This window comes from Rhea americana, unplaced genomic scaffold (genome assembly GCF_003343005.1).
Source record: "Rhea americana isolate MKP2758 unplaced genomic scaffold, rheAme1 scaffold_111, whole genome shotgun sequence".
Taxonomy (NCBI): Eukaryota; Metazoa; Chordata; class Aves; order Rheiformes; family Rheidae; genus Rhea; species Rhea americana.
In genome coordinates, this window is record NW_028185162.1 from 744,255 (window position 1) to 765,440 (window position 21,186).

A 21,186-nucleotide genomic window follows, 5' to 3' on the forward strand; every position below is an offset into this window, starting at 1 on the left:
TTCTAGTATGCTGCAGCTTTAAATGATGGCTGAAGTTGCAGGAAAGGTGAGCAATAATAATACATCAACCTAGAAAGATCCCCATGAACGGTACAGGGACAGGACTGGCACAGCTAAAAATAGTTCGTGCACTGAGCTTCCTGATGCATCATGACAGGTTCATCCAGCCTCCCAGGAACAGGGTCTGCTTGATGAAGCTGAGGTCAGTTAGCTAAAGAAAAGTGACACTAAGCGCAATGCTAAATATTGTTAACAAGAAAGTGGGCATAGGAATAGCATGTATTGGAGTGGCAAATCACTGCTTAATTTAGCTCTGCTGGCTGCTTATGCTTATTCATTTCTAGCTAGAGAGAAAGCCTGGGGCTCGTGTTAAAAAAATATGTATATATATGTATACACCCACACAGATACACATACAAAACCCACTCCAAACAAGGCTCAGATAGGACTTAGTTGTGCGCAGCCCTCCTGGCAGCCATTGGCACAGCGATCCCCTTCCTTTTGGGGACAGAAACGGTGAATTGCCCCATACGGAGCAGCAGCCCTCCCCAGGCACGGCCCTGCGGAGCTTTGTRCTGGTGCTGACCGGTGCTCCAACAGCTGCACAGAATTGGCTTACAATCCCTTTTCTTCCTGCACGTCAGTGGATTTAGTGGACGGAATATGATGATCATSTACAGCAAATGTATTTTTTTCCTCTTTTTTTCAGTACAGTCCCTGAAAGCTGCGCAGACTCTATGAGAGTTTTCCGTCTGTGGATTTAATCCAGGTGCTGAGCGTATTTGCCTCCAGAGGAAGAAACATAGGTCACTTGCTATTTTTCCTCTTTTGCAGATCTTGACAGAGGAGAAAACTGGCAGAAAGGAAACGATCCATAGCCCAGCCAGCTGCAGCACGACAGTTCTGAAGATGCGAGTTAACAGCACTCGTTAGGTATCAAGGATCCGGAGGGAGACGAGCCTCAGAGACAGGCCCGCTTTACCGCTCTGCAGCGGCAGGCTGCCGAAGCCGCGTGTCTCTAAACGCTGCAAAACTTTGTGCCTGGCTCTCTCCCTGTATACGTAATTCTATCAGATAACGAGGGCCTCAGAATTAAGGTGGTGGCAGTTCTAGCGCTAAGAAAGATGTGGGTAACATCATACTCTCATGCCCAGTGAAGGGAAGAAAGAGGAAGTGGAGGCTCTTGCTTTTCTTGGCAYGATTTAATGGGGAAGGAGATAAAACATGACATATAAAAACAGATTTAACCTAAGTAAATCTTCAAAAAAATCCTACCTGTAGAACTTCCTGATGCCACTTGATTAAAAACATATTTACTAACCTCCAAAATAACTGCCCCATGATACAGCTCTCTCTTCACCAACCTTGAAGCTACCAGGTTCTGGGAACCGTCCTTCAGGGAACCGTCCTTCCGTGCTGCTGCACTGTAACGCTGTGGGCAGGCCCCATCAGGCACATCTGGCAGCGTCTTCAGGAACGACCAAGCCAGAGCACTTATAACTCCTTGTAGAAGTGATGGAAGCAATAAGCCAACCGTTCTGGYCTTGTTTCACTAAAAGGTGCCACACAGGCCAAGGCCCCAACCACACGTAAATTATGCTAACACACCCATGGTCACAGCTCGCGAAAATCTGCCTTGCCAGCAGGCACAAGTCCGCTGACTTCTGTTATACTAAGCATGAATTTCTCTATTATTAAAACTGTTGCCTTGAATATTAAGCATGTGATTCTCCATATGAACAGGTCATCTACTGCGGGTAAAAGTGAATGCTTTCATAATACGTTATGTAACAGTGACAGGCTTCAGGAAAYGGACTGGCAATGCTGAATTTTTCATGATTTGTTCTATTTCCTCRAGTCAGGAAGGGTTTCGGGCTGGGAAGGCTGCCTTCTGTTCAGTTGCTCCAGCCACCTGCATGGGATCTGATCGGATTTCATATCTGTGCCTGTATGCCAAGAGCAAAGCAGCTCTCTTAGCATGAGTTTAAAATATCTTCCTCTGCGGAAAGTCTTTGCAWGCCAAGAACTGTCCTTTGCAATGACAATGCATCATACTGAATCTGTTGTGAGCGTATGGTTTAAGTGCCCTTTACACCTTATGGGTAAGTGCTTTTAATCCTYTTTTACAGATGATGGCGCATTTTAGGGAGAACATCCATCCTTCTAAAGGTCACAGCAGAGTCTGTAGCCAACATGGCACTAGGCCTCCAAGGAATTCCTGATCTGGTGCTCTTCTAGGACAAATAATCTTTGCTTTTCTATAGCTTCAGGCACATAGAGAAATTCTCCTCTTGCTGTAGAACAGCACTTAAGTAGCTAGAACTGGTCTAGGGATATTGTTTTCTTTTCCCAGTGGCGCAGGGGAATCACCTCTACAGGGCCGTACTGATGGGCTTGGAGAACCACGAAGCTCTGCCTGCAGCCTCTGCCACAGCTTGCAGTTAGCAAGAGCCACGCCAGCACCAGCTGGCTCAGTCCTTCTGCCTGTACTTAAGYAAACCTCTTGCTGCCAATAATTAACTTGATCAGCATATTTCAAACGCCATGAGCATTTTGCCTGAGTAAGAACCACTGTTCAGCTCAACATGTCTTGTGAACAACTGCACAGACCTTCGACACCTTCCCACATAACCTGCAGGAAATCTGCAGGTCAACTACAGCGACAGAACAACACAGTAATTTTATGATAGGAGACTGTATTTTCCATCTGCATGAAACGAGCAGCTCCCATTGAGGAAAGCAAATCAGCATTAAAAATTCAGCCAGYCCCACGCCATTTCATTCTTAAATCTTCCAGCTGCATTTACACAGTAACAAACATGCTAATAAACAGGGGGRAAAAAACAGATTTACAAGCAGATTTTTCCACCAATAATAAAACTAGCTATGCCTTCATCACCTCTTCTCTTGACATTCCCAACCCTTCGATTCCACATGAATCATTTGATACTCTAACCTTATTCCATCTGCAGGYTACATATCCGTATCATGCTGTCCTCTGATTTCCCAAAAACATTCCTTGACTCTCTTCCTCCATTGTCACAGATCCTCTACAACCTAATCTGGACTCCTTGCTCTAATTTCCACTTACCCTTAAAGGCCAAGGACATCTTATCTAGGCTAGAAAGCAYTGTGAGTCTATGTCACTACAGCAAGTGTCTTATTAAAAAGAAAATTATCAGAAGTAGCAATACCAGCAAATATCCCTTTTTGGGATACCCCAAATATCCTCAAATATCCCTTTTTGGGAGATGTGTGACTAAATCCAGTAGAGATGGCTCTGAAATCCTCAAACTGGAACTCTGTTTCAATGCAGCACCGAAACATCACTCTAAAATAGTGTCCAAGCTTCTCTTAAAATATTTCATGGAAGAAATATTATTTTCAGCAATACAAACTACCAGAATGGAACATGTTGTATCAGTCTAACATATCAGCTTAATATCTGTACCACCATTAATAAGGAGAGCCTATGCCGTGCTGGCAACAACACAGGGTCATCTGATGGGTCTTTTCCATCTCTAATAGCCGCAATAGAAAAATAAGAGAAAGGAGGGCTGACAGCTTGACAAGTCCTTCCCCTGCCCCACATAATAGAATCTGCAAAGCAAAAATAAGGTCAGACACTTTCAAATTGCTGCAATAGGAGAACTGAGAGATCATTTTATATCTAGTTCTAGAAAAGGCTAAAAATAAGCCCGATGTGAAGCAGAAGACAGAGTCTGAAAATGGATTATTCTCATTTTTCTTGTAATGCAATTTGCAGATGTGCCATGTTTAAGACAGCAGGAGAGGTGTATGGACTAGCAATTGTTCTTTCTGTGTCTTGCGCTATCTAATCTGCAATATAAGAATATTCTCCTCCCGTGTTTGTACCAACCACTTTTAAAATGAAATGTTAATCWCCACTGCTACTCAGCTAGAGTCTCCAAACCTGATAAAGACATTAAGAGTAAAAATCTTTTTCTTATTAAATGTTTAATTTTAAWTTTTTGGAGGGGGGGAATCTATTAGAGCTATGCAAGTAGCTCGAATCTTATGCTTGCAGGTCTCTGAAGTGCTGAGTGCTCGCTAGTGCTAACTATATTCTTTTGCTCTGACTAGCTGCATCAGTGCAGTTATTTATTCCTGTTCATGTCTGCACCAGGGAAATATGCTGCAGTTGCATCCTGCTGCCTGATCTGCATTGCTGTATCTTTGGCAAAAATACCCAGCACATACCATGCAGAATGCAGARAGAGCCTGAACAATTATGAACCCTGGGTATCTGTCCAGGGCATCTTTTTGTACCTCTGGAAGCGTATGGGAAAGAACAGAAAATCTCCTGCTTTCAGGTATAAGATCAGTAATTAAATAGAAAAAAATATTAACTTAAGAAAAACCCTCTCTCTGAGGAAGAGGGGTGGATATTCCTATACCTGCACACAGTGGTGTTTCCCAAGGAACACCTTGGTGGCTTTTCCCTCAACAACAACTGTAAGTGGCTGCTGTTAGAGACAGGACACTGGYGGCAGAACCAGCCACTGTCTGCTGCAGAGCATCAGGGTCCCTGGGTCTGTGTCAATGCAGAGACAAGTATCACTGCTCAGCAAAGCTCCGTGTAACTTATGCCAGAACAGAACCATGTTGCTCGCTATTTACATGACAGTGATTTATATGCCCTGGCACCCGAAAGTTGTCATGGCTCAGGGAAAGGACATATTTTTATTTCTTTTCATAATAAAAATGGTATCTTCTTCCTAATTACTGGTGAAGCCGTTGCTTCTATTAAGTACTAATGAGGCTGCTGTTCTGCCTCTCTAGGGCAAAGCTTTGTTTTATCAAGTCATGTGAATTATGCGTGAAGAGGAGGACACAGGCGGGCCACAGATGCAACTCAGCAGTGCTGAGCTATTCACTTCAAACCAGTGAAGTACCTGAAACGCTGCTGAGCCCTGAACGTTGCCTCCTGGCCGACAGCTGCCAAGGCTGCTCGGGCATCAGCGCTGGAGCTGCAGAGTAAGAGGGATCYCTGATCTTTTTCTGCAGGGCTCCACCACGGCCAGATACTGCACTTGTAGATACTGTCTTCCAGAGGGTCTCGCTCTGCAAGTCAGCTCTTACAGATCTTCATGAAGCAGATAAGAGAAATACAGTACGAAGTGCAGTCATATTTGGAAAGGAAAAAAATCACTGCCCTTCACCGCAGCAGTACAGAACAGGAAAGGCCCTATAACGTAGCCCACTGAAATCACAACAGGAATTGTAGTTGGGCGATAATAAGGCCAACAAAATTGATACTCTAGTCCTTTCAAAAAGGGCTCTGAGATAATTAATTATGACTAGCACAAAAGATCTCTTACAGAAACGATTTTCTAATCATTCTYTCTCTCACACTTTGGAAGGGTGAGATTAAATTTGTACTTTAAAAAAATACACCAGAAATTATTAGATTATATGACGGAGTGATTTGCTGTGCGTTGCTCTGCTAGTCCTACATTGACTAAAAACTTCTTTAAGCCGACAAATTTCTGAGGCGGTATGAAAGCAATTATAAAAGAACCACAACTTTTTAGAGAAGAGTTGCTTTATGAAGAAATTTTTCTGATTAGCCTTTTTGTGAGAGAGGCATCTTACTGAGTGGAATTACTGTATTAAAAAAGTAATCCACAAAATAGGCCCAGAATTGTGGCAATGATAAAAACAACATCAAAACACCACAAGGCATTGAAAGCCTGTAAATTCTGTTTTTTGAAAGGAAGTGTGGTGGAAACTGGAGGAAGCTTTATAGGAAAGAGAGGTTGCTGTCCTGATACTCTGCACTGCCTGGAAAAAGAAATTATCTCTAAGCAAACACCCGAACAGAAGGCGTTACACAAAAGAACAAACAAACAAACAAACAAAATCCTAACAATAAAACTCTGAACTGCTTTTTGCAGAAGCCTAGAAATTAAAACGGGGAAAGCGCCGTCTCCACAGGCAGCGCGGGGCTGCAGGAGCGGTGTTACACTTCCGTGCTCCTGTACTAGTTCCTCGGAGAGGTCTGCGACACCTGGCCCTGACCCTGCGTCGTGATGAACRGCTTTAATCTCCGGCGCGTGACACCGGCGTTGGCGATTCCCGCGGGTTAATTGATTTCTTCTGGCAAAGCGCGTTTCCAAGTCCTGTCGTCTGAGCAGCACGACCGACCGCAGAGGGAAAACAAGGTGTCTGGCAGAAGAAATTCTCCTGCAGCCAGCCAGGAACAGGTAGGATACAAGGGGGGGCGGCCAGGCAGAAAGCTAGCCTTGCCGAAGGTGCGCGACGCCGGGCACAGACGGGTCGTCCCACAGGCAGGAGCTGGACATCAGACCTGGCGTCCAGCGTGGAGTTTTGAGACGCTAACAGGAGAGTGCTCTGTTGCCTTTTCTCGCACAGGCAAACATGCAGCTAATAACAAATCCTCCCCCGTGAGTTCCTCCACGGAGACCGCTGAGCCTGTCAGCAACGGCAGACAGGACCGAAGCCTGCACCTGGCAGGCAGAGGAGCCTTACTCCGTAGCCGCCAGCCTGACMGGGACGCTGCAATATCCTTCAGCGTCAAACCTGAATTAAGCCGCATTCTCTTCAGGAAGCTGAACGTAGAAGGCCAGAGTGTTTCTGACATGGGAGTGGGCACATCTAGAAGTAGTGTAGCAAAAATGGTTTGGGAGAAATTATTTTGTTAGCCCTTATTTATGACAACTGTTACTGGCTCTGTATCTGAGCCAGTCTGCAAGAGTACACAAAGGATCAGAAACTGAATAATACCAAGTTCATAAACAAATGCAAATCAGACAGACCGGCATAGGGAAGGACGCTGAAAGAGCAATAGCAACAGGTCTGAAGCCTGGATGTGTTTCTTTGCTAAGTGGCCTTGCAATGGTGGGGAGCTGGTATGCATTGGGCTTGAACTGAACGCAACCAAATCTGCTCAGGCTAGACAGCAACGGACCAGAGTAAATATATTTATGCAGGAGAAAGCAGAGCTGTGGGATGTGATCTCTCCTCCCACAGTAAATGCTTTGCACACAGCCAGGCACTCCTGAAAACCAAATCCTCCTCCACTGCCTGAGATGCTGCTGTGTTACGCTGGCAACACAGACAGTGCAAAGGGCCAYGTCTAAGCACGGTGACGGTGCGCAGGCAGAAAGTGGAGACTCCCATCTGAGCAAACTGAAGACAGATGCAGTGAAGTTCTTCCAGACACAGGTGGGCCCCAGAGCAAAGGCTAACTTCATGGGCAGGCATGAGGGTAATTTCATGTGCTAGGTTATACTACTACTCTGTCACAAATTGAGCCTTTGGCTCCTTGCAACAACAGCCATACTGAGCACCGAGAAACTTCTGTTCATCCTGCCCCATCCCCAAGTGATTGCTGCTTAGACTTGTGTGTGCAGCCTACACGCACCATTACAGAAACACGGCAGAAGATCAGTTCCCATCCTCCTGCTTCATGACCAAGCCCTCAAGAACCAGGGCAGACTCCCCAGACAATCYGCTTGAGCATTTACCACCTCCTCCTCTTAGGAGGTTCTTCCTAATGTCTGATCTCCAGTTTCACTTACTGCAACTTAAAGCCCCTTACATGGAGTGAGGACAGAACCACATTCCCAAGGCCACACAGAAAACCTTTCCTTTCTCTGGTGTTTGTACGTGTTAATAAAATGAAAAGTGGAACTGCTTGTACATGGCCACTGCACAATCTCTGGCACCGTTTCCAAATCTCTCATCTCCACTTGATATGATTGTGCGAGCAAGAAAGCATCACCCAAACAGTCTGCGCACTTATGTCCGTCCACTTCCACACACCTTATTTTCCTTCTAGCTGTCTCGTATCCAGTAATGCCAGGACACCCCTTTTTAAAGTAGAAGAAAGTCAACTCTAGTCTCTCTCTCTCTCTCTCTCTCTGCAGAATTACCAACATCGTAATGTCTCTTCATTGCATTATTTTGCTCAGCCTATGTACATCTATGTTTTTAAACGAATACAAACTTTTGGGCAGATATATTGCAGCAAGGTTTATAAAGGGGAAGCTCAGCCACGCAAAGTTCACATTGACACGGATGTCTGACGCAGTGCTGCTGTTACAACGGTAAGCCTGTGCGGTTCTTCTTGAACCAACGCAAACTCCTCTCTCAGCCACGCCACAAAAGTACCTCCTCCCGACGGGAGCAAGGCAAAGGCAACTTGCAGCCAACACCAGTCTAGGCACCTGCCCACGCATTCAGCATGACATTATACATAGACACTCTTATTGTTCAACAATTATGAGAAAAAGACTAACCCCAGAAGTGTGTATGTCATGTGGAAGCGTCTTCTGAATTACTGTAGTTGCCAACCGTGAGGTGGTCCGAATCGGTTTCTTTACTGAAAAACAGTAGCTTTTTTTTAAAAGCTGCAATGAGGGACTGGGAAAGTCTATCTTTAATACAGCCACCCTTGAGCGTATATGTCCCCACATACACAGCTTCTTTCTTGCCTGATGCTTCTGTATATTGAAGGTAGTGAGCAGGGCACAGGTAGCTGAGATGGGACCAGGGATTCAAAGCTGACCACCAAGCTCTATAAGGTATCTCCTGCTCTTCACCTAGCAGTCCACAGGTTCCCCRACACAGCAACCTCTCACTGCAGGAGCCTGACCTGTGGCATGCTCACGCAAGGGTAAAACAGGCCTGTGATCTCAAATAACATGCTCCCCTCAGGGACATACAGCCAACAACTGAAATCTACCACAGCAGAAGCCTGTAAAGGATGCCCAGCCAGCATGACTCAAGCCCCTGCACTTCGTGCAGCACCATGCACTCCGCTGAGCTGAGGTTCTTAACACAAAGTCCAACATCCTTTACCTCAAGGACCAAGGCCCGGGAAAAGAGTACAAGCATAATGTTCAGGAGAGAGAACAGGCTTCTGTACCTCCCCATTTGCAATTGCCAGGTTACTCACTGTTGTTCAGCTTTGGCTCGATCACTTAGGAAGAAGAGGGCTGTGGCCAGGAAAAACATCCCTCCTAGGACAACGACAAACGGGCAGAGCATGAGTGCATACCCCAAGCTGAGGAACTCCCAGAGCGGGGACTCCTTTGTGCTTTGTCGTATCAGGTCTGAGATCTAGAAGAGAAGGGCAAAAAAATTGGTCACTTAAATGAAAAGGAGGCATAATAAAGGTGAGAGAACATGATTCCCTAAACAGTTGCCCACAGAACATGTGCGTGGAGTTTCAAATGGACYGGGTTGTTCAGTAAAGGCTGAATGCCCTTTACATACTCTGGCCTTGCACATGCCTTTACTCTTCACTCTGGAGCCTGGGCAACTTCTGCTGTGAGCTGCTCAGCAGGGGCTCTCATCTCCCTATCGCTCTTCAGGCCTGATCTATTATCCTTCCCACAGCGCTCTCCATCTCCTCCTTAGMTGCTTCAGTGACTGAATCAGCAGATTTCTAGTCCCACTGTACAGATCAGGCCTCCTCGTGTGCTAGCAACACCRCACTGCCACAGCTTGCCAATCAATCTTTGGCAATTTCTGTTAAGTCCTGCTTGATCCTACATATCCTCTACCTTTCAGAAAAAGACAATGTTAAATTCCATTCCAGTGTATTGGGTGGGAAGGGGGGAAATGTCTTTCACAGAGCATAAAATCTTGAGATCCCACCTGATTTGCAGAAACAGAGCTCTAACATGGTTTTATCCTGGTGTGAGACTCAGGCCTCCTTCCCCTCTCTAAACTCACGAGCATCCTGCACTTGGAGGTGTAATTGCGTACAAGATGCGAAGGCGGACCCGGTCTCAGACCAGGCCTATTGCATAGTGGCTACATGCAGACCAAAGAACCACACACCACTGAGTTTATGGATTAAGGTGACCTACATCTTCAAACAACAAAATAATGTAACTATATGAAAGTGAACACAAGCTCGCATTGACACAAAAGAGAAGTGACGTGCAATGCCAGTGTTTAGGCCATTATGAAAACCTTTTGCTAAAACACAGTAATATTTAATGACTTTCCATAGACAAAACAATCATGTTTTAATATTTACTGGCCAGCAAACAACATTACTGTCTACAAATCCAACAGAGCTGTAGCCACAGGGGGGATGAGTCTCAAGACACRGGGAATTTATTTTTCTAGCTCTAGTTTTGGCTGTGACCTTTTGTTGAGACAGAACGTGGTTTATACCAAAAGACAGCAGGGAGTTTGCAGTACAAAATCCTACAGCTGTCAACACACAGTTCTAGAAATATTCACAGGTTGTACAGCAACCCCTAAATGGCTACATTACTGCTAATGAAACAGGTGGCCTTAGACACAAATTACAAGCAGAAAACAACATTGGAGGCTTAAATCTAAAGACAGTAGATAAGTTAAGTGAGGAAACCTCACACTCGGGAGAAATCACCAACTCATAGCCCTGCTGTCAACTGTGGTGCAAACGTGTGAGGAAACGCCTCAGCAGAGCCTAAGCACAACAGAAGGTCATGGAGAGACAGCGCTTGGGGGGACCCAGCTGAACAGGTCACAGAGCGCGCTTTAAGAGCTCTGTAGTAGGGTTACTCTTTGGACTGATGGTGGTCTCAAGGTCTTAATATGCTGCTTCTCATTCAGCCTGGCTCCTGGCACAGTGAAGGAAAGGAGGAGCAGGGAGCTCGAGGGTGGTGGTGGAACCAATCTGTGCACAGGAGAGAGGACCATCTTTCATGAAGGAGAAATATGCAGTAGAGAGGAATGGACAAGCACTGGTACCTCAGAAGTGGGACACTGTATTTACATTAAGGATCAAAGGTTTTTAGCCATACTTTTCTGTTCTGTTCCCTACCCTAGAAAGGAGGAGGAGGAAATTTCAGTGCTTGGGATAGAGTTAAGGAAGTGGTCCTGTCTACTCAAGGAGCACTTTTTCATAGTGTATAACAAGATAGGAAAACAGGAGCATTATCAACAAGTTTCATGTGAGAACTGATTATTAAAAAAGTCTTTTGACTGAAAGGCAAAAACCAATGGCTAATAGTCTGAGACTTATTAAAAAAATGGCAACAAGGCTTGAATGTGAAGAGAATGCAGCCTCAGGAAATCAGCAGAACCACACTCAAGAGACGGGGACCTCAGTTTATTTCCTCTTGTATCCAGACACTTCAGTTCTCAACATCTCCCTTACTCTTTATTATGAACCAAAATTGGGCATTGAATCAGCCTGTCTGCATGCAATAACCAGAACTGAGGCTTTGCATTTCAAAGCATCTTTCACCTAAAAATTCTAAAACACTTTTCAGTATTGCGAATGGATACAATTATCCTCCAAAAGGGCCAGACAATAAATCACTCAGCAAATTCACAAGATAAATCAGTAATAGAGGATGAAAAGCTAGGCATGCACTCCCGATTGCTTTATCTTATGAGTAACATGACATCCCAGGCTAAAAAGAGCTTTGAAAATATAGAATCTCCAACAAATAAAACTTCTAATGCAGCTTTCCCCACATCTTTCCTTCTAAAATGCTGTATAAATCTTTTATATCTACAAATCTCGTTGGCATTTTGTTTTTTTAACTCAGCATATTCCCCAAGTGCGTATTTTAGGAATAGCAGTGTTTTTTCCCATCCCAGGTACCATCCTTCCCACCAAAACAGCTAAACTTCTAATCTAGGTTTCATATAGCTTCCTCATCCAACACTGAATCTCTTAACTCTTCTACAGCTTTACTGGGTCTCATATATATGCTTTTGCTGTTAGCTTATGCAGTTACCGTTCCCCGTTTGTTCCACTGTTACAAGCCACCTGCTAAGGCTGGAACTTTGGCATCTCCTCTCAAGAGGACACAGGACATAATTAAACACATATGTTCCAAGAATGACATACTGTCTGCCAAACGGTCTGCTCTGTATTGCCAATTTTTTGCCTTTCCAGACTCCTCACAACGAGAGCACTCTGAGGCGTCTCCCTGCGATCTGGCAGTACCCAATCTAACGTCGCATCTGGTACCTTCTCCCCATCATGACTGATGCAAAGCGGGGGTTACACGCGCAGTCAGCGCCAGCTCTTCGGCACTGACTCACGTTTGGGATTCCTTCTTTTCTTCTGCCAATCAGTAAGTGGCAAACAACTTCCAAACTTCTACCTGGAAAATCACTAAGAAAGCCCTGCTGTKGCTTTGCAGTCTAATCAAAAGTCTTTGATAAAATCTTCGCTTTCTGAAAGTTCACATCTTTTGCCTCACTGTGCAACACAGATCTCGGACCAAGAGAAATGACTTTGCTAAATCAACTTTAACTCCTGGCATTTTTGCAGTGGAATACAAATGGTTTGCATGCAGCAGATTGCAGCCAACTGGATGGAGTCCAGCTAGAGAAAGAGCCCACTTTCCAGAGCACAAACAGTACGGCTCCAGAGACCTGACCAAAAAAAAAAAAAAAAAAAAAAAAACAAAAAACAAACACGACCTCTCGGCAATTCTGTCCAAGTCCAGAAGACGATGCAGGAAAGAAAGGAAATGTCATCACCTTTACTTTGGAAGCCTGTGCCGTGTTTTTTGGAACACAGGACGAGCTATCGATACAATAAAAGCTCAGGTGTGCTCGAGTACGAGAAAGATGGCTTGGTCCTGTGTGACCCTCCCTCCTGAACGGCACAAGCAGTTAACTTAAGCAGATTCCTAATTAGACAATGTAATGGTAGCAGTGTTTAAATCCTCTTTGAAATCATCCCATTTCACCCACCTTGGCTCCTTACATCTCATCTCAATTCCTCTGCAAGTGCTTRATTTTACTAAATTTCACACTTTGCCTCTCAGGCACAAATCTTGCTACMTAAATTAGTATTTCCATTGCAGTATCTAAGCACAAATATCTGATTTTTTTTACAAAACTGTTGCAGGCCAAGTTCTCCCTAGCTTTTTTCTTCAATATGATTCCTTTACAGACTGTTTCTCATAACCTCACGGTGACAMCAAATTATTTGGGGTTCTCCCATTCTGARTTCAGAGATGCATGCAAAAGGTTTYTTTGGATTTTTTCAAAATCAAATATGAATGCAAATATAGAGTAGAAACCAAAAATAARGGATTTTATAAAGGAAAAGTAAACAATTCTGCAGGCCTGTGGGGGGAGCACAAACATTTATGCTGTGTTAAATGACTTGAGAAACACATTATAAGAAAAGGAAATAAAACTCATTATTTTATATTAGTTCTGAAAGCTGCATAAGGAGAAGAGCAATTATATTCTAGAATTCATTTCACTTTTAACATTGGTACATTTGGATGATGGGGAAAAAAGCCAAAACCCTGCTAATCTTAATTGCATCCACAGATTGCAAACAGATTTACCAGTTGGCTGGTGACAATATCTTGCATTTGTGCAAGGGACCTGAGTTTGCCCCAGCATTGCCCCTTGCTGGGGGAGTCTTTACTCCTGCACTGCCTCCCCTGTGGCAGGCTCATCTGCTTACACCCTCGCTCTTGCCCAGGATTAGCAGACTGCATTAAATAAGTGGCGCATTCTAGAAAGCTGCAGTAAATTAAGAGGTTCAAGCAAGGTTTCCCCTTGCAGTTCTAATGGRTGGGCTTTGTACATCTGCTGGAGTTAGAGCAACACTTGCTTCCAGACGACATCTGCCCTGCAAACAGGAGAGGTTYGAAAGTCTGCCTCATGTCACCAGCTGCCTTTCCCTTCGGGTCTCTGCTCTGCCCAYGGATCTTGTAATAGAAGATGTAACTTTCTTCTGTCCCAACGTGAGACCCTCTGTTCCTTGTGTAATGTGGAGGCAAGGAACGTGGTCCACATGGTAGYGTACAGGTACTCAAATGGGTAGAGCTGGACAGTGCCCACTTACATAATGAAACAAGGTCCGGGGCGCAAGGCCTGAGTTTGGGAGCACACCTTTTAGCAGTATCCTTGTCCACGGTGAAGTGGCTTAGGAGAAACATCTCTYCTTGCAGCACAGCCCCCTTCCCAGACTGTGCATCTCAGGTGGAAAAAGTCAAGATGATCCGAAATGGGGTTGCAGCTTGGGGCTGCAGGGCTGCACTGCCCACGTGAGAGCTCTGGGCCCCATGGTGAGAGGACACAAGCCAGCCCCTGAGGTTATACCGGTGTGTGCATTCTGCCGTTACTGCCTTAAGAGCGTGAACTTTATGCTGAAATTGTTTTAGCAGAACAGTCCCAACTGTAATTGCAGTTCTGCTGGGACGAGGATGATTTACACTGCTACAGCTCATTCCTTATGCAAACAGGGCAGTAGGCAACGGTGCGTGCTTTCCCATCAGGACCAGCTTCTTTCTGCACTCTTATTTCCTAGGGGACAGATGCCAATCACCCTCTCCCCTGTTGCTGTTCACTGGAACAAGCTTGGGGCTTAGCAGCAAGGAAGACTTGCACCTTCCTCCACGCTCCTGAAATTAGACACCTCAGTCTGCAAGGCGTTGAGCACCATCAGGACTTTGTATCCGCACTGGGAGTTTGAGGAATCCTTGACAGCTCAGAGAAGAAAGCCCTTTATCAGAGATTTTTAGTGCACTGAGGAGAGACAGAGTACACGGGATATACCTTGAAATACTGGAGGTGAACAAAGATCAGCTCTGGGAATTGCTCAATTGTTTTTTCTTAGCAGAAATGCTGAGTTTTCAGAGTGAGTTTTGGAACACTTCAGAGACAGTAACGATGATTTTCTGATCATTTGTTGTTACTTTAAAAATTCCTTCATTCAGTAAAASCCAGCAGCCTGTGGCAGCAATGTACTATGGAGACAAAATGGTCTTGTGGCCCAAATAGAATCAAACTGTGCTAATCTTGTGTGGCATAAAGAAATGTATCCCTGACCATGCTGAACCCAAGTTGATACCTTTGAAAACCATTTCTAAGAGCTTTAGTGTGAACTCATGTGAAATCCCACAAGATCCTCACTGTCAGATCACTAGYGGCAGTTTTTTTGTTTTGTTTCGGTTTGGTTCGGTTTTTTTACACATCCAGTATGGTGATGCTGGATTTTCTTTAACGAGATTCTTCTAGCATCTATTTTTCAGAAATACCCAGAACCTACATTTCTAACCAAAGTCACAGGAAATGACAGGTGCACAGCAGTTCCAGAAAAAAAAATACACAACCAAAACCCCAAAAAACATGCTATCTATGAACCCTTGGCAAAGAGCATTTTATATATGGTAAGTCATTTGGCTTCTTAGGACAGATTTAAATCTTGTTTATTGCTGAATCAGCAGARGTGGAAAGCTTGTTAGCTCATTGCAACAAGGAGATAAATCCTATATGGATTGACCTCCAGGTGCTTAAKTCTCCCCTTTTTTTGCAGCTGCCAGCCATATCAAAGACTTGGGCTTTACAKGCACTACGAAAAAGGCTTTTAATTACTCAGCTCAGCCAGGACTCCAGAATTCCTGAAGTTAAAATTATTGCTTTGAAAAYAGATAGTAAGGGCAAGGGGCTGGGGTGTCTTTTCCTTGAGACTACTACTCTGACACACGTACATTAGATGTTAGACTACAATGGCAAGGTCCATTTAAACCATCACAATCTGGATCATACGCAAGTGTGACTGTAGCCTTTAGATGAGGAGTGATCCTGTTTGGGCTCCAGAGCAGCAGGCAAGCAGCGGGCACTTGCTAACGAATCAAAACATGAATGTGTTTCCTGTGACATCTGCCATCTCCATCAGGTGATGGAAGAAGTTGCCTAAAGGCTGAGATGAGTCAAACAGATGATGTATCATGCATACACTTGCATATATTATAAATATATAACATATATATGTGAACACAACTGTATACTAGAATACTATAGTAAGTCACTTTTGATAGAAATACTCTCAGCAGCGCTTCCCCAGCTACTAATCCTCACTACCACCAGCTTAGTGCCACCATGGGGCCATGATCACATGATGGAGGAAGAATTCAGGATAAAGACAAACTTTTAGGCTGAGCTTTCAAACGCAGTACCAGTGATGGGGTGGGACAGCTCTTAAGAAGCAGTATCTGATAAATTGTTACAAGAAACACTCATTGAAAGCTTAATTTTGCTCTCATAGAAAGCAAGTCCTGAAAAATKAACTAGCTCTGCTGTAGACACTCACTGGAAAGTGTCCTGGGCCAGAGGGGAGGCAGCTTTCATGAAATCCAACATGCTGCAGGAGCTACCAACAGAGATGCCTCTGTTCCATCCCGGAAGGAAATCCTTCCCTATAACAGCAATGGAATAATTTGCACAATTTTAAGAGAATATGCTTTGCTTCTTAGAACTGCRGCTCATCTCCCCCTCTGCTTTGGCAGAAGACACAGTGCTATGCGCCCACTAGCAAGCACACAAGGGCCCATATTCGGGGTAAGGTGTACGGGTCAGACAGGGACAAAAAGCCTGGACTGCAGCATCACATTGCAATGATCCACTTTCCTGTGCTACCCTGCTTGTAAGTCAGACAGCAGTGGATTTGACTTCTAACAGGTAACGAGATTTTAGCCTGCTGGTCCTTTTTAATCTAGCCAGCTGAACTGCAGAAAATGCTACTCCAGARAGAGCATGTCCACAGACCTCCTGTAGAATAGCCATAGCATTTTAAACCATATTGTACAAATTTTAAACTGTAATACATGAATTCAGCTTCCTCAAAGAGATGGTTCTTTACACATGGAACTGATTTCTATAGGTATTCAATATTTACTTGGATAGGTAAACATCTTTGAAAGTAAATCATCAAAAGACTATCTCAAACTGAGACAAGAAAGCTGCGAAATCTACAGTTCCAATTTTAACTTTCATTAAAGAAGTATCTCAATTGCTGCATTTACTACAGTTTTCCTTGCAATGCCCCTAAATCAAATGCTGATCTGCTTTGCTGATGCTCTGCACCGGTGATAATTAACACTGTTCTGCTAATTACTTGCTAAAAGAAAGACATTAGCATTCTTGCTATTTAAGTGGCTCATTAGATCTAGTTTATTAACCTACTCACATAAGAAAGTTGAGGAACAGAGAAAAGTGGAGGGTGACAAGTGATAGTCTTATTGTTAAAACYCTTCCAGGGAATATATTGGGTGATGCACAATACCCCTTCAAAACAAAACAGCTCAGATTTGCTTATAATTAATTGTCAGGCCACTCACACACAGATCTCGTTTTCAAAAGGAGACTGTTCAGAGAGCAGATGCCYGTTCAGACCCTCGCGGTCCCTGCTGCTAGGGAAAACAGTGTGCTGCAGCGCTGGGAACAGCATTCAGCACCAGGTCTGCTCAGACGAGGCCATCAGAGACCCATCAGTTCGGCTCATGTTGCCACGTGCAAACTAGAGAGGGAGAGATGGGGAGAGCCTTTGCTGGACCATCAGCACACRGACAGGCGATCTGGGTGCCTCCTCACAGCACGGAGCTGCAGGATCTGCCCGTACTCTTCTTGACCTGGTGTGGCTGGAGGTTGAGATCCTCAGGTAACACTGAAGAAGCAGGAGCTGAGGGGGGCCAGATGGGTGGGTACCACCCTCATGACACCAGGAGTAGCTTTCCGCCCATCAAAAGTGCTGCTAGTGTAAGAGGCATCAGTTATAACTGGCACTTAGAACACCATTCCTCACACCTTGATGCTACCGGGTAACAAGAAGATACGGGCAGGTTTCAGTCCTTAGACCTCCTGGACAGGGATGTAAGAGAGAATTTWAAAAAAGTAGCAAGGTAACAGGGAAGACAAGGGCCAGGGCACCAAGGACAACACATGCCTGGCATACAGGGAGAGCGCAAAGCCTGCAGTAGGTGCCATTTCTCATCAGAGCCAGAAGTGGAGCAAGGATGGAGGAGGAGAGCACTTCACCGCTCACATAGGAAACAAGCAACAGGCCCGGAGGAAAAAAAGAAGGTAAGAAGAGTACCAAGGCATGGCCTCAAAACAAAAAATGACTGTCTGTATTGGATTTTATTGAAGCAAAATGAGTACGTCACTAAGTAGAGGAAAACTGCCGTTTATGTGAAGAAATAATGTAATCCCTGAGCAGGGAAGAAAGGTAAACGTATGTATGTGCACAGATGCGCATACACGCACAGACCCACCGGCACTTCTTTTAATAATTTGATTCTACAGGACAGCAGAGATATAACCAAAATTAATAACACAAAATGCTAGAGCTATGATCCAGCATGTGCAGTATTAACTGTATATCAAATTCTGCTCCAGGCTACCTCCACACAACTTCYGAATTGGAAATGTGGCCTAGGAATTAGGGCAAAGGAACTGCAGTTAGAAGATCTTTATCTGATCTTTTATATTTGTGGGATATTGGAGGTATTTCTTTTAACTGTTTCGTGCTTTAGCAACCATGTCTRCATAGTGGGACCTTCAAAAGGTGGGAAAGTACTAAAGATGTTTGGGTGTAATCCATTGAACAGGTCAAAGTTCTCACTGACTGCCTCAAGAACAAGGCACGGAGTTATACTCCAAGTCATTAAACATTATTTATTTAAACTCTGCAGGTTATTACAAATGTCTTGAAAAAGTTACAGCTATCTAGGAATAAAAGCTATCTCATCTAATGAAATACTGCAGCAMGGCTTTTGTTTGTGAATGAACAGGCAGCACTGTTTTACAGTAATTGATCTCAGTGTCTGGCAGGTTACAAGTGCCACCCTAAAAACTGCATTTGCATAGCTTCCTTGCAAGATAATCTTAAGGCTTTTTATCATAATAAAATACCATCAAAGTTATGAATATTTAAAGAGACAYAGAAAAATCCTCATACACAAACTTCTTTCTACTTAGCTTTTGAACAGCCAATTTTTGACTTGGCACTTTGAGTGATTGTACTGAACTGCATGAATGCAGAGCACGGATGTTCCTGCATTGCAAGATTTGGAACTCAGGGAGACTATAGRAAAATCACAGTCTGACCTTCAACTCTTATGGTACACTGCAAGACAGAAAAGCACTCCCACACATGGTACTGCAGCTGTTAAATACCTTCTGCATTCCACATCAGGATTTTAAGATCAATRCAACATTTATCGGTAACCAGCAAACACACAGGGACAAATGGCTGAGACAGCTTAGTCCTGCAAGGACATGGGTATCTGAGACTGTACTAAGATTTCACTTAAAGCCAACAGTAGTTGCTTGCTTAATTCCCATAGACTACCTTAAAAATCCTAATCGTAATCCAGACCATTTGTCTAAACTGCCCAAGTGAGATTTCTGACTTGTGTTAAGGTCTCCATCCTGGAGCTCAGCAGTACAAATTGCTGGCTTGCCTCAACCCTAATGGGGAAGCCAGCTGTTTGCTCTTTCACTTTAAATGGTATTTGCTTTTKGGTGTTATGTGAAAGCCCCAATTGACCTTTCAACTGTCATAGCATGGGAGCGTGAGCCAGCCGAGCCAGCCCGGGGGTGGCAGAACTGGATGCAGGTGCCGTAAATGCTTCACTCTGCCCCCTTCCACAGAGTCTTGTGCTGAGATAGTCTCTCCTCCCCAGTGACTACTGCCCAACAAATACAGCATTAGAGAAGACTAATTCAAAATCATAATTAATATTTTCTCAGTCTAAAGAAGGCCCAGGGCAGCCAATTAAATTGGTCTTATACATACTTCAGGCAGGCATCCTTAAGTAACTCACAACTTGCTTGGTCTCTGAACACCAGTATGGCAAGGCACATTATTTTCTACAAGCAAAGTCCTTTTTAATCTGTGACACTAAAGAGCCCTAGGCAACTTTCAAGATTAATTGCAATCATTGAGCATCTTGGTCCCTCCTCCTGGATGTCTCTCTTCGATAATGAARAGAAAGAACACGCAACGGAGTCACCCGAGACAATCTCGCCTGCCCCCCGTGCTCACAGCGTGCCAGCCTGCTATTTCATTTCCCTCCCTGACATCTTCTCCCCTCCCCAGGCTGCCTCCCCTATGCAGAGCAGTCTCTCCCAGCGATTCACTCGTTCTTGCCACTTCCAATACTTCCTAAAATAAGATCATTTCTCATGGGGTGCCCAGAGCATTGAAGTAAATGAAGATTCAGTTATACATATTTATTCTCTTGGGATACTTCTCAGTTCCTTGGTGCATTCAGTCTTATCTGCATCTGTCTCTCCATGTAAGCTTCAGAGGAACTGGRCTGTTTTTGTGAGCTGGCATTCAAAAATAAATGTGTATGTGTGTATAYATATGTGCGTGTGTGTATGTTTGTGTGTATATATATACACACACACACACGCACATACATACATATATATAATGTGTCATTTGCAACCTCCTTCAGTACTGAAATATGTGCCCAGTATCTATGAGATGAGTAGAAGAGAAATATTTGTTAAAAAAAAGAAACATAGAAGTACCACAGCTGAGAAGCACAGCAGGCGTGTTGCTCAGTAGTACTCATCCAGAAGAGTACATCAGCTATGCTTGCCAGGTGCCAGGCCAAATTAAGATCCCAGTTAACTTACTAGAAGACTATTGCATCTCCAATTACAAGAGCATTGGTGTCACTTTGCGTTTTACATGGAGGTTACTGTATATTATAAATGCTCAATCGCATTCTCAGTGCATCAAACTCAACAAAAAGGTGCTGGGAAAGACATTTTCTCAATATATCAGAGTTCTTTTCCTTGTTACAGTTCTCACAGTTTATATTTTCAGCTGAGAATGTTTTCTGATGGCAGCTTTTGGAGCAGGGTCTGTTGTTTTGCACTAGGATTGTGCTGGACTAACAGGGATCTATAATCAGACCAAAGCCAACAAGCACAGCAGCAATAGAAAGGAACACTACTAATAAAAACAAAATATACACATCCATCCTGCCATGATTTAGTACCACCATTTATAACAACACAGARCAAGTTTAAAATATCAGCAGACCCAAACAACTGCATGTTGCTACTCTCAAGGAAATATTTGCCTTATGAGACCAGATACATAGTTAAATACACCACACTCTTCCAGTGCAATTCCTAATGGACCTATGTCCACACCACAGAAGCCACCATTCTTCTCTACAAACTTTACAAGTGCCAGAGGCTAAAAAGACTTAGAAGCTCACTTTGCCTCCCAAAGTGGTCCTTCCAAGTTTGAACTGCAGCCCACAGATAACATAACCACACAAGAAAGTTGCACTGCTGCGAACCATCTGATTCCCATTCTGCTGATAAATACTGACCTGCCTTTCCCAGCATGGCCTAACTTGGCATTTTAGACAAGCAGTTGGTAAATAAAAACAGACATGG

The 21,186-nt window shown here is 44.1% G+C and overlaps 1 protein-coding gene across 4 annotated transcripts in view; it reads right to left on the reverse strand.

Annotated features, from left to right (window-relative positions):
* The window catches only part of LOC146600908 (sphingosine-1-phosphate transporter SPNS2-like), a 141,293-nt gene that overhangs the window by 12,545 nt on the left and 107,562 nt on the right, over positions 1–21,186 (reverse strand). For all 4 annotated transcript variants that reach the window (XR_014897052.1, XR_014897051.1, XM_085315037.1 and 1 more), the window contains one exon: positions 8,945–9,108. Coding sequence is in view for 2 of the 4 variants with exons in the window: in XM_085315037.1 (XP_085171163.1) it covers positions 8,945–9,108 (164 nt within the window). In the remaining 2 variants the exon portion in view is untranslated. The remainder of the gene's footprint in view (positions 1–8,944; positions 9,109–21,186) is intronic.